General features: G+C 38.2%; 1 protein-coding gene across 1 annotated transcript in view; it reads left to right on the forward strand.

Annotated features, from left to right (window-relative positions):
• Positions 1-957: 957 nt before the first annotated feature.
• MIA2 (MIA SH3 domain ER export factor 2) overlaps positions 958-15,160 on the forward strand; it is a 129,145-nt gene continuing 114,942 nt past the window's right edge. Inside the window, exons 1-4 of the mRNA XM_042780651.1 lie at positions 958-1,072; positions 3,828-3,961; positions 6,462-6,548; positions 12,224-13,475. Of these exons, the coding sequence (XP_042636585.1) occupies positions 958-1,072; positions 3,828-3,961; positions 6,462-6,548; positions 12,224-13,475 (1,588 nt within the window). The remainder of the gene's footprint in view (positions 1,073-3,827; positions 3,962-6,461; positions 6,549-12,223; positions 13,476-15,160) is intronic.

Raw genomic sequence — 15,160 nt, forward strand, 5'->3', positions numbered from 1 at the left:
GTGCCATTGAGTCGGACCTGACTCATAGTGACCCCTCCTTGGGTTTCTGAGGCAGTATCACTATGGAAGTAGATTGCCCAAACTTCCTTCTGAGGAGTGGGCTGATGGGTTTGAACCGCCAGCCTTCTGGCTAGCAGTCAAGTGCCTTAGGCACTACACTACAAGTTTTAGCTTCTTACTAAGATCAGAACATTTTTAAATGTGAAAATGGCATACTTTTTAAAATAATTTTTATCAGGATATTTCAAAAACCATGCTTTTTAACATAAATCATGACTATTTCTCCAAAAAACTATGTATTTTCTTCACTGATGCTGGTATTTGCATGCAGCAAATACTCAGTTTGCACTTGCTGATTGATCTTCCTAAAACTTCAGTAGGATGAGATTACCTTTCATGGAGGCCTGTTTTAGAACTAACCTGTTGTACACAAGGTGCCTTTAAGTGAGACAGTTTTACGTGGGCCACCTTTATAAAGACATTAAACCAAACTCACTGCTATCAAGTCAAATTCAACTCATAGCAACCCTCCTTGGGTTTCCGAGGTGGTATCTTTATAGAAGTAGATTGCCTAGTCTTCCTTCTGAGGAGTGGCTGGCTGGTGGGCTTGAACCACCAGCCCTCTGGTTAGCAGTCAAATGCCTTAGGCACTACGCCACCAGAATTAGTCCAACTAAAAATCTCTGTTAATTATTAAACCTTTATGTATTATCAGGATACCTGACACTGCAGATTGAGTACAGAGAGTGTTTGTCCCTCAAGTTAAGACCGAAAAGAGAGAGAAATGTAGTTATTGAGCAGCTAAAAACAAAAACAAAAAAAATCCTTTTTTTTTTTTAAATGTAATTTCTTTCTTATTTTAGTGAAAAGATTAGAGTATCTTCTGTTCTGACTGGCATATCTACCACCTAAACAATCAGTTTAAACCTATTTGGATTCCTGTTTGTTTGTTTTAGCATGGCGAATGTTGGAGTTCACAGACTCCTTTTGTTGGTTATTTCTTTGACAAAGAGTCTGGAGAGTACAGAACTGTTGGCAGACCTTAAAAAATGTGGCGACTTGGAATGTGAAAGTAAGTTTGCTTTTTTTCTTTTCTTTTCCTCTTGAGGCTCTGAGATGACATAAAATTTAACTGTGGATATGCATGATAAGAATGAGCATTGATATAACTGAAACATATTTGGAATTATAAAGTGTAGCTCAGTATAAAAAATGCTGGAAGTAAGGCATTTTGTGATAGTATTTAATGTAAATATACAAAAGGGTAAAGGTTAGCCTGATACATAAATATAACAGCAACTATAATATCAGTCCATGCATCAAAAACAAATGAATTAGCCCTTTTACTGTTTTTTAAAGATAAGTATAATGGATTAGTATGAACAGGGTATCAACAGTGCTTTCTTTAGAAAGTCCTTATATTTTTTAGTTTCTATTTCACAATCAGAATTTTCCTGTTCTCATGAGTTTTCTAAAATTGTTTTTATTTCAAACCTTCGTGATTTATTTGGTCTAAACTTTATCCTACAGTAATTATTTCTGTATTCATTTATTTTGTAAAAATCTTGAAACCGATATTGCTGTTGTGTGCAATGGAATTCATCTGCCTCATAGCAGCTCTGTTGGACAGAGTCGAATTGTTCCAAAGGGTTTTCTTGGCTGAAAGCTTTACAGAAGCAGATTTCCAAGTCTTTTTTCCCATAGAACTACTGGAGGGTTGGAACTGCCAACCTTTCCATTAGGAGCTGAGCACTTAACCACTGCACCACCAGGGCCCCTGGAAATCAGTATTAGGAATATATGTTTTCAGTAGCATTATGACATAAAATGAATTACATTCCAATATATTAGAGTTGCCTTAAATAACTTATCTCTCTCTAGTATGTAAGAATTATTTCTAATATGCAACATGCAATTTAAAAATGCAATATTATTATAAATATAAATAATTTGTAAGTAGAATTTTTATAAGTTAGATTATCCTTAATCCTTTTAATATGATTTAATATAAAGAGAAATTATACTAGATGATGTTTTATAATAATAGTCTTTCTTTTCTTCTTTATATTACAACCATTTTTAGTATCCTTAGGCCAGACACATAACTTGAAAAGGGATCATTCAAATTTATAATAATTTATAATGTTATTTAAATTTTAATTGTGTGACTTTATCAAAATGTTTTATACATAATAGTTAATAAGTTATGTTTATATTTTCTGTGTTGAAGTGCTAAATCTAGCATATTTGGTTGTGGTTCTTTCATAGTTATTGAGTTCCTACTGTGAGCTGAGGTTCAGGATGGGTGGTATGCATTTAAGGTGAATAAAATGAAATGTAAAACAAGGCTCGTGCCCTCTGGGAATTTTCAATCTAGGCAATGGTGACAAGGCAGGTTAATATAAAACAGTTAGTGATACAACACAGTAAGAGTAATAGGTAATATTGAAGTTCAGAGAAGGAGTAAACAGAATAGACTGGAATGATTAGGGATGCCTCACAGAGGAAGCAGGATTTGAATGGACCATGAAAAATGACAGAAGGGCTTCCAGGCTTAGGGAAGAGTAGAAATAAATGCCCAGAGTAAGGAAAGTGAATGTTGCAGAGGAGGGAATCTCAGTGCAAATCTGGCTACACTACACCCACTCTTCACTTATCCTTGTGGCTGGATTCCAAAGACCAGGTCGTTATGCAAAATCATCGTTTTGCAAGTCAGGGACCGTGCCCTGTCTTCAGGGCTTCCCTTGGTCTCTCATCGCCCATTGGGCACCCTGGCGCTGAGGCGCCCTCTTCCCCACTACCTCTTCCCTGTCACTGCGGAGCAGGTGGTGGTCGGGTGTTGCTCGCTGCCCCCTCCTCCCGGAACTCAGCCCGCGACCTCAGCGAGGATCCTCGACCAAAGCCTCCGCTGCTAGCCCTAGGCGGGGACTCCCTGGGTCCTCTGTCCGCCTGGCGAGGCCCTGCGGCGCCTCTTCTCCCGCCCTGCCTTCCCGCCTTCGCCCACCGACCTCTCCCCAGGCCCTGCAGGCCCTCTGCTGGCCTCCCCCTGCCCACTTGCGACCTCTTGTCATCCCACTGTCGCCCGGTGCCCTCCCTCCGTGGAGGGACTGAGAGGTCGTGGACCAACGGGAGAAGAAATCGTGCTGCCGGTTGGCCGCCATCTCGTGTGGCCTGGTCTTCGCTAGGGCATGCGGTGTTATCTTTCGGGGTGGCTTCACCGTGGCCCTTCAAGGGACCCGGGCCATGGGAGGAGCTGCCTGGAAATTTTTTCCAACTTGTTAATGAGATACGATAATGCGATTGGCGATTGGTGATAAGTGAAGAGTAGGTGTATCCATCAACTATGTGAACAATTCTGAGCCTTAAAGCTCATTTCCTTAGATTGAGATAAGATTACTTACCTTTCAAGTCTGTTTTGAAGATTTAGTAAAATAATAAAATAAATTTGAAAGAGCTTATAGGTACCAGGTAACAAACTAATCTTTTCCTTCCCATCCACACAAACTGAAGAGTGATAATGGAATATTGTAGGGATGATGCATAGATGAGTCAGAATGTAGCCCTGAGCTTTGTAAAGAAGGAGGAGGAGCTGCTTTTAGATAGGAAAGGTGGAGTTTGGTAAAGTACAGCCTTGGATACCAAGCCAAAGGGCTTACTTAGACTTGATTCTGTGTATGGTGGCAAGTCTATGAAGGTTTATAAGGCCATAAATGACTTAAGAAAATTAGCATTTGGATATACATAGGATGGACTGGAGGAGATAGATAGGAGGAAGAGAAATGACATTTTAATTTAAAGTGTGTGTTTTTCTTTACTCCTTTACATAGCTTTAATAAGCAGAGTCATAGCCATACGAGATTACACCGGACCTGACTGCCGATACCTGAACTTCACTAAGGGAGAAGAGATATCTGTTTATGTTAAACTTGCAGGAGAAAGGGAAGATCTGTGGGCAGGCAGTGTAAGTATCTAGTATTAAAAATTGAATCCAGAATAAATGACCAGCTTGCATAAAGATGCCTGCTTTTCATCTGTAAAGGAACTTTATCAAAGAATCTCAAAGCACTGTATTTATATTTAAAAAACCTTGTTGTTGTTGTTATATGCCATGGAGTCAGACCTGACTCACAGCAACCCCTCCTTGGGTTTCCTAGGCAGTATCACTACGAAGTAGATTGCCCCATCTTCCTTCTGAGGAGTGGTTGGTGGTTTTGAACCACCAGCCTTCTGGTTAGCAGTCAGGTGCCTTAGGCACTATGCTACCAGAGTTCCTTAAAAAAACCTTAACATATTTAAACAAACTAAGACTGGTTATGTTCAGTGGTGTTTTCAGAATTTCTATAATAGAGGCTTTTGGAGAAGGAGTCTGCTTGGGATGAAGGGCTAAGACATTGTCCTGCAATAAATTTTTACATAACATTCACACTTTTTAAACTTAGATTTTATATTTATTTGGAATTAAGGGTGATGGTGGAGATTATGGATGACCAGGCAACCTAGGAGCTCTGGTGGCATAGTGCCTAAGGCATTTGACTGCTAACCAGAGGGTTAGAGGTTCAAACCCACCAGCTACTCCTCAGAAGGAAGGTTGGGCAATCTACTTCCATAGTGATACTGCCTCAGAAACCCAAGGAGGGGTTCACTATGAGTTGAATCTGACTTGACTGCAGTGCGTTGGCAACCTCAGCCACCCCTTGTGCTGCCAGTGGTCAAATATAGGAAAGACTGGAACATTTTAGTTAATCTGTTTAAACAACATGTCTTTCAAAGCAAATAAAAGGCTGGGTTGTTATCAAAGTGATCCTCAGAGAGGCTAATACCCTAGGAAACTGGTGTATGAATCTTTCATAGACAAAATAACAACTGGGAGAGCCTTTTATTTAGCCCAAAGTCCTAGTATGCTGATTAGACGGCTGAATCATCTGAATATATAACCTAGGACAATTAATGATTAATAGTTTTGTGTAGAAACAGATTTGTATCTCTGTTTGTATCATTATGCATTATAATGAAAAGATGCTGTGATAAATGATATTACTCCCAAGCTGAATAAGCATTACCAAGCTGATAAATGCATCATTCCATATTGCATATGCATCAGCTTTCTCCCTGTGTAGTCTCTGTGGTCACAGTGGAAAAGAGCAGATTCTACTTGAAACCCTGCGTTTTCCCATTAGAAACTGTATGACCTCTGACTGTCACTGGCCAGAATGGCTTGCTTGACCTCTCCAGCTCCTGACTACCTTACTGCTCAGAGGTGCCCTACATATGGCAGTGTATGTCTTGAACGCCTGGAGGTGTCCAATGCAGCTATCAGAAAAATGACACAGTTGGTGCTATTTGAGGCAAAGAAAGCATTCTTTGATTACTCTGTGTGAAAATTATAGTTCTACACAAAAGCAATGTTTAAAGTGTGGAGCCAGGGTGAAGTTTCAGGCATACTTATTTTGGGGCATTAGATGTTTAGTCCATGCAGATAGCAACCATCCTGTGGAGTCCACCCACAGGCTGTTTCCAAACAGTTGTAGCAATTGGAGCTGGAAGAAACACTATTGAGGTGTAACAGTTCTAAGCTAGAGGACCAAAGAAATATGTTCTTTAAACTTTAACAAGGATAGAAAATAGACTGAAAGTGGCTGTGTGAAGACTTCCTTCTTGAGGACAGCCTGTTATGTGCTATTGAGTCGGCCCTGACTCATAGTGACCCCTCCTTGGGTTTCCAAGGCAGTATCTCACTATGGAAGTAGATTGCCCCATCTTCCTTCCAAGGAGTGGCTGGTGGAAGATGGGGCAATCTACTTCTGTAGTGATACTGCCTTGGAAACCCAAGGAGGGGTCACTATGAGTTGGGGCCGACTCGACGGCACATAACAGACTGTCCTCAAGAAGGAAGTCTACACAGCCACTTTCAGCACATGGAAAATTTCTGTTACCAAAGTTGTCACAGAAATGTTAAAAGAAGTCAAATTCTCCTTAAAGGTCTTGTGGACCTTTACTATCCTGATGAATCCATTTGTGGCTCATGTAGAGTTTAAGCCTCTTAACTTGATTTTGATACCCTGAGAATGCTGAGTATGTGATAGCATCATCTAGTTTGGCTACTGCTGTCATTGCCTTGCCCTTTGATGTCTACCACGGCAAATCTGTGGTCCACCTGGGCAAGGAAGGTCATTAGGAGTCAGTAAAAGGAAGAGAATGAATATGTGCGAATGTTTTCCTTCTGAAGTTTAAAAAAGTGGCATTTTACAGCTTGGCTCTTTAGTCTCTTAAATTAATGCTTCCTTTTGAATGACAAAAGGAATATGACTTCACTTATTTTCTTTTAGAGGGCAATTGAAAGCCAACTAATATTTATGACTTGAAGTAAACGAAAGCCAAGGACATGGGACAAAAATTAGACTCTGTAGTCATTATTGCTTTGATCACTCTTCCTTCATAATCTTTGTTCTTCATTTTCATAGAAAGGAAAGGACTTTGGATATTTTCCCAGAGATGCAATCCAGACTGAAGAGGTGTTCATATCTGAGGAAGTTCAAATATCAACTAAAGTGAGTAAATTCATTCTTGCTTATTATTTGAATTTAGAAATTCTTGGATAAGACAAAGTTGATGACAGGTGAAATTTAGAAATTCTTGGATAAGACAAAGTTGATGACAGGCGAATATTTTGCTTTCTGAACAATTAACTGAGAGTAGAGTGTAGTGGATAAGAACATGGACTCTGGAGGTGGACTGTCTGAGTTCAAGGCCTGACTCAGCCACTTACTAGTTATATGGACTTGTGTGCCTCAGTTTCCTCATCTATAAAATTAGCATGATGATCATTATATAGTCCTACTTCATAAATTTATGTTGTGTTACTTCATAAATGTATTGAGGAATCAGTAAGTAAATGTGCATAGAAAAGCACTTACAAGTTTTTGTAATGTTTTTGTCCTACTGAGACCAACTTTTATTTCCCACCACATTCTCTGTTGTTGTTATTATATGCCCTCGAGTCAGACCTGACTCATAGCGACCCCTCCTTGGGTTTCTGAGGCAGTATCACTACGGATGTAGCACAACCTTCCTTCCAAGGAGTGGCTGGTGGGTTTGAACCGCCAGCCTTCTGGTTAGCAGTTAAGTGCCTGAAGCACTGTGCTACCAGAACACCTCCATATTCCCTAGGTATCTTATATCTGAACAACCTCTTTTGCAGTTTGAGTTTTTTAATGAACTTGATAATATTGAACTTGTTAATGCTGGACTTGATAGTGAAAAGGAATCAGAAGGGGACTTATCAATATGTGGACTTGATTAACCTTGTTAATTCAGATTACAAATTAAGCCAGTTTACCTTAAACAAGGTCATTATGAAGTATAATTCTGCCTAGTCGAGTAAACTTTTACCTGGCATTTTTGTCAACACAAACTATGGGATTAACCATCCATTTACTGTACAATAATTGGTTCTATCAGTTCTATCTCCAAAATATATCTGGAGTGTATTGTCTTCTCTTCATTTTCATTCTCACCAGAGCACTAATCCAAGGCACCATTATCTCTTCATTAGAATACTACAATAGCCTTCTCACTGGTCTCCTTGACTCAGCACTGACCTCTTCCAATCCATTCTCCAAATAGTGACAGATCTTGTGAAACAAAAACAAAAAATCAGATCATGTTATTTCTTTGGTTAAAACACTTTAATGGAGTAAAACCCAGACTACTTTCCCTGGCCCCACAGATCCACATGATGGCTATTGCTCCCCTTGCTGATTCAGTCTTGTGCCACTCTTCCCACACTCACTACATTCCCAGCCACACTGGCCTTTAGACTGTTTTTAGAATATGCCAAATTTTTTCCCAGTCCAGAGACTCAAACAGGCTATTCCCTAGTTGGAATGCTTTCTCTAAATTCTTCACTTGAGTAGTTAGTTCCTTCTTATGCTTTAGGTCACAGTTAAACATCATTGTCTCAGAGAGCTGTCTATGATGATTCTAAAGTAATGATTGCTTCTGAATCACAGTTCCGTGTATTTACTCCACACCACTGCCAAACCCACTGCCATCAATCCAATCTTCATCATGACCCAATAGGATGGAGTAGACCTGCCCAGTAGGGTTTCAAGCTGTAAATCTTTACAGAAGGAGACTGTCATAGCTTTCTCCTTCAGAGTACCTGGTGGGTATTTATTCCATAGCACTTAGGCTATTTATAACAACTTTTTTTTCTATTTACTGTATACTCCTAGCACAGTGCCAGGCACATAGTATGCATGCAGAAGTCCCAAATCATTAGTTCATGTTTTCTTGGAAACATATGCTGAGACTGCTCTTTGCACCCAAAGTTTACTTGGGGAATACTCTTGGGAATAGCACTTGTGAGAAAACAAACAAACAAACAAAATGTAGAATTGGGCAGACACTAATATTGAACAGAGATGTGTTTGTAACAAAAGCCTTAGTCAGTCTCACAAGGACCTATGAACCTGGGATGGCCCTTCAGAATTGTCTGGAATTGAGGCAAGAGGATTGAGAATTTATATCCCTGAATTACTGGCATCATCTGAGGAGATGTAACTTGGGCTAGACTAGTGTCAGAAGGAAGACGGGGCAATCTACTTCGGTAGTGATACTGCCTCGGAAACCCAAGGAGGGGTTGCTGTGAGTCGGGTCCGACTTGATGGCACATAACAACAACAACAACAACAGTGTTTACTAGAGACAGTTACTATTCTGAGTACTTGGCTCATTTCATCTGCACAACACCCCTATGAGATAGGTATCATCATTATTTCCATTTCATAGATGAGCAAACTCAGGCATAGAAAAGTCACATAATTCACTCAAAGTCATAGTGCTAGTAGATGGCAGAGTTAAGATTTGAGCCCAGGGGCTTTGGTTCCATAGTCTGTACTTAATTTTGGTGGCTTGTCTGTTGCTATGATGCTGGAAGTTCTGCTACCAGTATTTCACATACTAGCAGAGTCACCCATGCCGACTCAATAGGACAGAGTAGACCTGCCCTGTAGGGTTTCAAGCTGTAAATCTTTACAGAAGGAGACTGTCACAGTTTTCTCCTTTAGAGTACCTGGTGGGTATTTACTCTGTCCCAATAGGACAAAGTAGACATGGTAGACAGGTTTCAATGGAGATTCCAGACTAAGACAGACTAGCAAGAAGGACATGGCCAAGTCTACTTCTGAATAAAAAACCTAGCCACTGAAAACTTTATTAATAGCAGTGAAACACTCTCTGATATGTGCTGGAAGATGAGCCCCTCAGGTTGAAAGGCACTCAGAATATGACCAGAGAACTGCCTCCTGAAAGGAGAGTTGACCTTAATGATGTAGATGGAGTAAAGCTTGGGATGTAAAGTATTTGCTGATATGGCACTACCCAAAATGGGAGGGAACAGCTGCAAATGTCCATTATAATCAGAATGTGGAATGTATGAAGTATGAATCTAGGAAAATTGGAAGTTGTCAAAAATGAAATGGAACACACAAAGTTCAATATCCAAGGCATAGTGAGCTGGAATGAGCTGGTATTGGCCATTTTGAATCAGACAATCATATGGCCTATTATGCTGAGTATGACCAATTAAAGAGGAATGGCATCACATTTATCGTCAAAAAGAACATTTCAAGTTAATCCTGAAGTACAGTCCTGTCAATGATAAAACAATATCCATAAGCCTACAAGGAAGACCAGGAGCTCTGGTAGCATAGTGCCTAAAGCACTTGACTGCTAACCAGAAGGCTGGAGGTTCAAATCCACCAGCCACTCCTCGGAAGGAAGATGGGGCAGTCTACTTCCGTAGTGATACTGCCTCGGAAACCCAAGGAGGGGTCACTATGAGTCGGGTCCGACTCAACGGCACATAACAACAACAACAACAACAAGGAAGACCAGGTAATACTGCTATTATTCAAGTTTACACACCAACCACTAAAGACAAAGATGAAAAAATTGAACATTTTTACCAACTTCTGCAGTATGAAATTGACCAAATATGCAATCAAGATATTTGATCATTTCTGGTGATTAGAATGTGACAGTTAGAATCAAAGAAGCATTGTAGTAGCTGGAAAATATGGCCATGGTGATTAGAAATGATGCCGGAGATCACATAATAGGATTTTGTAACACCAATGACTTATTCATTGCAAATACATTTTTTTTCAACAACATTAACATTTACTATACATGTAGTCTTTGCCAGAAGGAGTACACAGGGATCAAATTAACAACTTCAGTGGAAGAAGAGGATGGAGAAGCTCAATAACATCAGTCAGAACAAGGCCAGGGACCAACTGTGGAACAGACCACTAATTGCCAATGTGCAAGTTTAAGTTGAAGCTTATTTTTTTTCAAAATTAAAACAAGTTCACAAGAGCCAAAATACAACTATGAGTATATCCCACTTGCATTTAGAGACCATCTGAATAATAGATTTGACCCACTGAACACCAGTGTCCAAAGACCAGATGAGTTGTGGCATGATATTAAGGACATCAGACATGAAGAAAGCAAAAGGTCATTCAAAAAGAGGAAAGGAAGAAAAGACCAAATGGATGTCAGAAAAGACTCTGAAACTTGCTGTTGAATGAAGAGTAGCTAAAATGAGTTGAAGACATGATGAAGTAAAAGAGGTGAACAGATTTCAAAGGGCAGTTCAAGAAGACAAACTAAAGGATTATAATGAAATGTGCAAAGATCTTAAGTTAGAAAACCAAAAGGGAAGGGCATACTAAGCATTTCTCAAGCTGAAATAACTCAAGAAAAAATTCAGGCCTCCAGTTGCAATATTTACCAATCATGCTTGGTGTGTTAGACTGGGTTCTCTAGAGAAACAAAACCAGTAAAGCTTATACATATGTATATATAGAGAAATTTATCTTAGGAAAATGGCTCACACACTTACAGAAGCTGGCAAGTCCAAAGTTCCTGTATCAAACGTCAAGCTGTAGGCTTTTCCCAACTCTTGCAGCCGCAGGGGCTGAGGAGCTCAAGGCTGGCAGGAATACACCAGCTGTTGACTCCAATGAATGATGAATCCAAGATCTCCAGGCCAAATGGTGGATTGTTCACTCATGGACAGTTGCAGGCAGCACAACAGAATCCTGATCCACAGAAGAATGTCTCCTCTCCTAGGGTGTCCACAGATATAATGGAAGCAGGCCACATCCCTAGGGAAACTCCCTTTCAACAGATTGGCTTAAAACATAATCATCTGATCCCATCATGGGAACAACCACACCACAACAGCTCAAACCACACAGAATTGTGGTCCAGCCAAGTGGACACACAGCTCCAACTATCACACTTGGTAAAATAGAGGGTCAGCAAAAACAGGGAAGACCTTTAATAAGATGGATTGACACAGTGGTTCCTACAATGCGCTCAAGCATGGCAATGGTTGTGATGATGGCGCAGAACTAGGCAGTGTTTCATTCTGTTGTACGTAGGGTAACTATGAGTCAGAATCAACTCAAAAATTACAGTGTCTAGAATATATTGTAAAATTGCAATTCTGCAGTTAATAAAAATAACCCGATCTCTTTTCTCATTTCATAATAGTGATTTCCTAAGTGCAGCACACGTCACTGTTTCTAATCTTTATTTATTTATTTATTTAATGCCCTCACCACTTTTCTTCTTGATAATTTGGTTGTTGAGTGAGATGAGCAAGTGGATCATTACCTCCATTGGCTATATGCAAGATCTCAATATAGGAAGTCTAAATATTTTAGTGCAAATTCCACCAGGTCTTCATGACATTAGAGTCTCTGATCTGTCTGAACTCTAAAGGCATTTATCTATGTGACTATGTGCTCTGACTTTTCCCTCCCTTAAGTCCCCATACAAAAAATATGAGTCCACTCACTCATTATACACTTAGGAGGTGCAAGGTTTTATGAACATGTGTTCATTTTCATCAGAGTTATTAGTAGAATATACTCAAAGTATATTGAGTATATATGATTGTCTCTGCTTCTCAAATTCTTCAGCTGTCTGATAAAAGATAAAACATATGTGAAAAGATTTTCATTTAGATTTACATCATTAAGCCTTACAAATCAGTTGCAATGAAAGTGTTTAAGATCTTAGTTTTTGCTGTGCTGCTGACCTTGTTGCATGGTCTTGAGAAAATCACAATTATCCATTTAAAATGATTTGGGGAGAAACAAGGAGTTTTTGTACATTTATGTCAATCATAATGTTTCTTTTCTTTTAGGAATCTGACTTTCTTTGTCTTCTTGGAGTAAGCTACATATTTGAAAATGAAGATAGTGAGTTAAACAGTGATAATGTTGAAATGATATATACATACGAAGAAGATAAAGACCAAAAATCTAGTGTATATGAAAGTGATTTTCAGGTAGAATCTGGATTTTATTCAACTTCTGAAAGCACTTTCTTAGAAGACCAATTTCTAGCAGCAGAGGTTCCAGATGATATCAGAAGTAGCAGTGAATCAAAAGACTGGGAAGAGGTAGAAGCTGGAAGCGTGGAACAAGATACTGTCAGAGAAGAAACCCAAGATCAAATTCCGGAAGTGGATCATGTCTCACCATTTCCAACTGTTCCTGAAGCGAGAGGGTGGTTTAGATTGAGAAGAGAACAAGCTGAAGCGAAGGCCTCTGAATCAGTTATTGAACCTCTGCAAGAAAGCTCATTTCGAAGTAGAAAAATAGCAATGGTAGATGAGAATGACTTAGAGGAATTAAATAATGATGCGACTCAAATAGAACATGACCAAGAATCTGAATTTGATTCAGTGCCAAAGAAACAGTCTGAACTAGCATCTGAATCTGAGCACATTCTCAATCCTCAAACTACTGGTTGGTTTGGTGGTGGATTTACAAGTTACTTAGGTTTTGGAGGTGAGGATGCAGGGCTTGAATTATTGTCCAAAGAAAGCAATCAACCACTACAAGATGTTCCCAATACCATATCATCTGATGAAGAACCTATAGTTCCATGTACAGAAATGTTAATAGAAAAAGAAGATCCAATTATTAATGATAGCTCAATTCTCAAGTCAAGCTGGTTTGATTTTGGTTTTGGTATGCTAGGCTTTCCATATGCCAATGAAGATAAAATTAGATCAGATGATAGAAAAAATGAAGAAGGAGGTGGAGGTGATGAAGATGAGCATCTTCCAGCAAGTGAATTTGGCCCTAATATGGAACAAGAAACAGAAATCATAAAAATTATGGAAACTGAAATTCAAATGGATAAGAAAAGAATCTTAGACAAAACAGATGATTCTAATACCTTACCATATTTTAAAAAATTCTTATATAATTTTGACAATCCTTGGGACTTCCAGAACACTCCAAAGGAAACAGAATTGTCATTTCCCAAACAGATACTGGATGAAGATAATACAATGGATAATGATGAAACAGAAGAATTTTCAGTTGAGAATTACCCCATAGATAATAAGAAAGTTATGGTACCTAAAAGCAGATCCAGTCAGTCAGGTTGGTATGAAGATATCTATTATACAATTTATTTTTTTTTTAACATAATTTACTTGTAAAAGTACAAATCTAATGGAAAAGTTGAGGAATCCATGTTTCTCAAAATATTACAAAATCAACAATAACTTTATCAACCACCTTTTATTTTAAATCAATTTTTGTTTTATCCTAGGACTTAGACTTTAATACTATAAAATAAAACCCCAAGGGGAAAAGAATGGTTAGGGATGTATTGATGTTCTAAGAAGATGGTAGGGTATTTAAAAATAATTTTTATTTTTATCTAAGTATCATATGTAAATAAGTTAAATGTTTAAATAGTGCTTAGGCATTTCTTTTTTAAAAACAAAAGCAGTTTCTGTCCCCTCTGTTCATCTTTACTTCCACTTCTATCCTAGAGACAATAATTTCCTTTCTCTTTCTTTCTTTTATTTATTTTTTAAGCAATTTCCTCTTAGTACATACCTCTAGTTTTCTAGGTAAAAACTTCCTTCTGTCCTGCTTTGATTAACCTATTTTAGATGGTGTTTATTGACAGCCTAATCTCATAAGTATTTTTAGCTCATTTACACCTTTCCAAAATAACTATTAAACTAAGGGGAAACCACAGTAATTCAAAATAGTCTTGATTTAAAAAAAAAAAAAGATTTTAATTTAGGTCTGTAGTTTCCATACTCCTCCCTGAAGAACAGCTATGTTAACAAGGGCTTTCTGTCTGCGTACAAGGTAATAAGGAAACACAAGCATAAATCAAGTAAAAATTTTCAGCTTTTCCCCTCAAGTCTCCTAACTCTGTAGCTCAACTGAGAGCCAACAGAAAAGATATTTTAAGTAAAGAATTACATAGTATGACCTTCCCATCTTCCCGTTCTGATGTCTCTATGATGGACATATTAGACACTCAGCAATTATTGAATGATTTTACAGAAACAATTGAACACCGAAATGATAGGAAAATCTTTCACAATGTTGAAAACTCAGAATGAAACACATTTCCATTAAAACCAGTGGATTTTAACTTAAGGAAACAACTGAAATGTCCACAAACAGATTAATGGATAAACCAATTACAACATAAAAAACAGCTGAATTTCCTTAATTTCCATATGTCATTCCATAATATTCCCCAAAATAGGGGCTATCTACTTGCTCTACATGCTCAACCAGCACATAGATATTCAGATTCTAACCCTGTTTTACAAACAAGAAAGGTGTTGGTCTGATGTATTTCATGACTACAAAACCACTAGAGATCTAGATTGTAAAAGGCTAATTAAAAAGGAATTCTGTTGTTTGAAATTTGTTAGATCCTAAAGGAATACTTATAAAAAAGATCAGAGTAATTGGAAAGAAAAGAAACTAAAACAAAACAAAATCAGAAATAAAGAAGATTCAAAAGATTGGTATATAGAAATATTTTAGAATATATTCATAGAAACCCCAGGAGATCCTAAAACTTATTTCAGTAAATTTTATTTAACATTTCATGTAGTGATTCTGGGAGAATTTCTAAATACAAAAAGCTTGGTAGATAGTCAAATGAGAATATGATGTTTATGCAGTTGTAACTACCTTTTTTTTTTTTTAATTTTATTTTGATTTGGGTGAAGATTTACAGAGTAAATTCACTTTTCATACAGCAGTTCACATATACTTTGTCTCATGTCATTGACCAAAATTTACAA

Source organism: Orycteropus afer, unplaced genomic scaffold (genome assembly GCF_000298275.1).
Source record: "Orycteropus afer afer isolate SDZICR_OR568_19922 unplaced genomic scaffold, OryAfe1.0 scaffold00051, whole genome shotgun sequence".
Taxonomy (NCBI): domain Eukaryota; kingdom Metazoa; phylum Chordata; class Mammalia; order Tubulidentata; family Orycteropodidae; genus Orycteropus; species Orycteropus afer.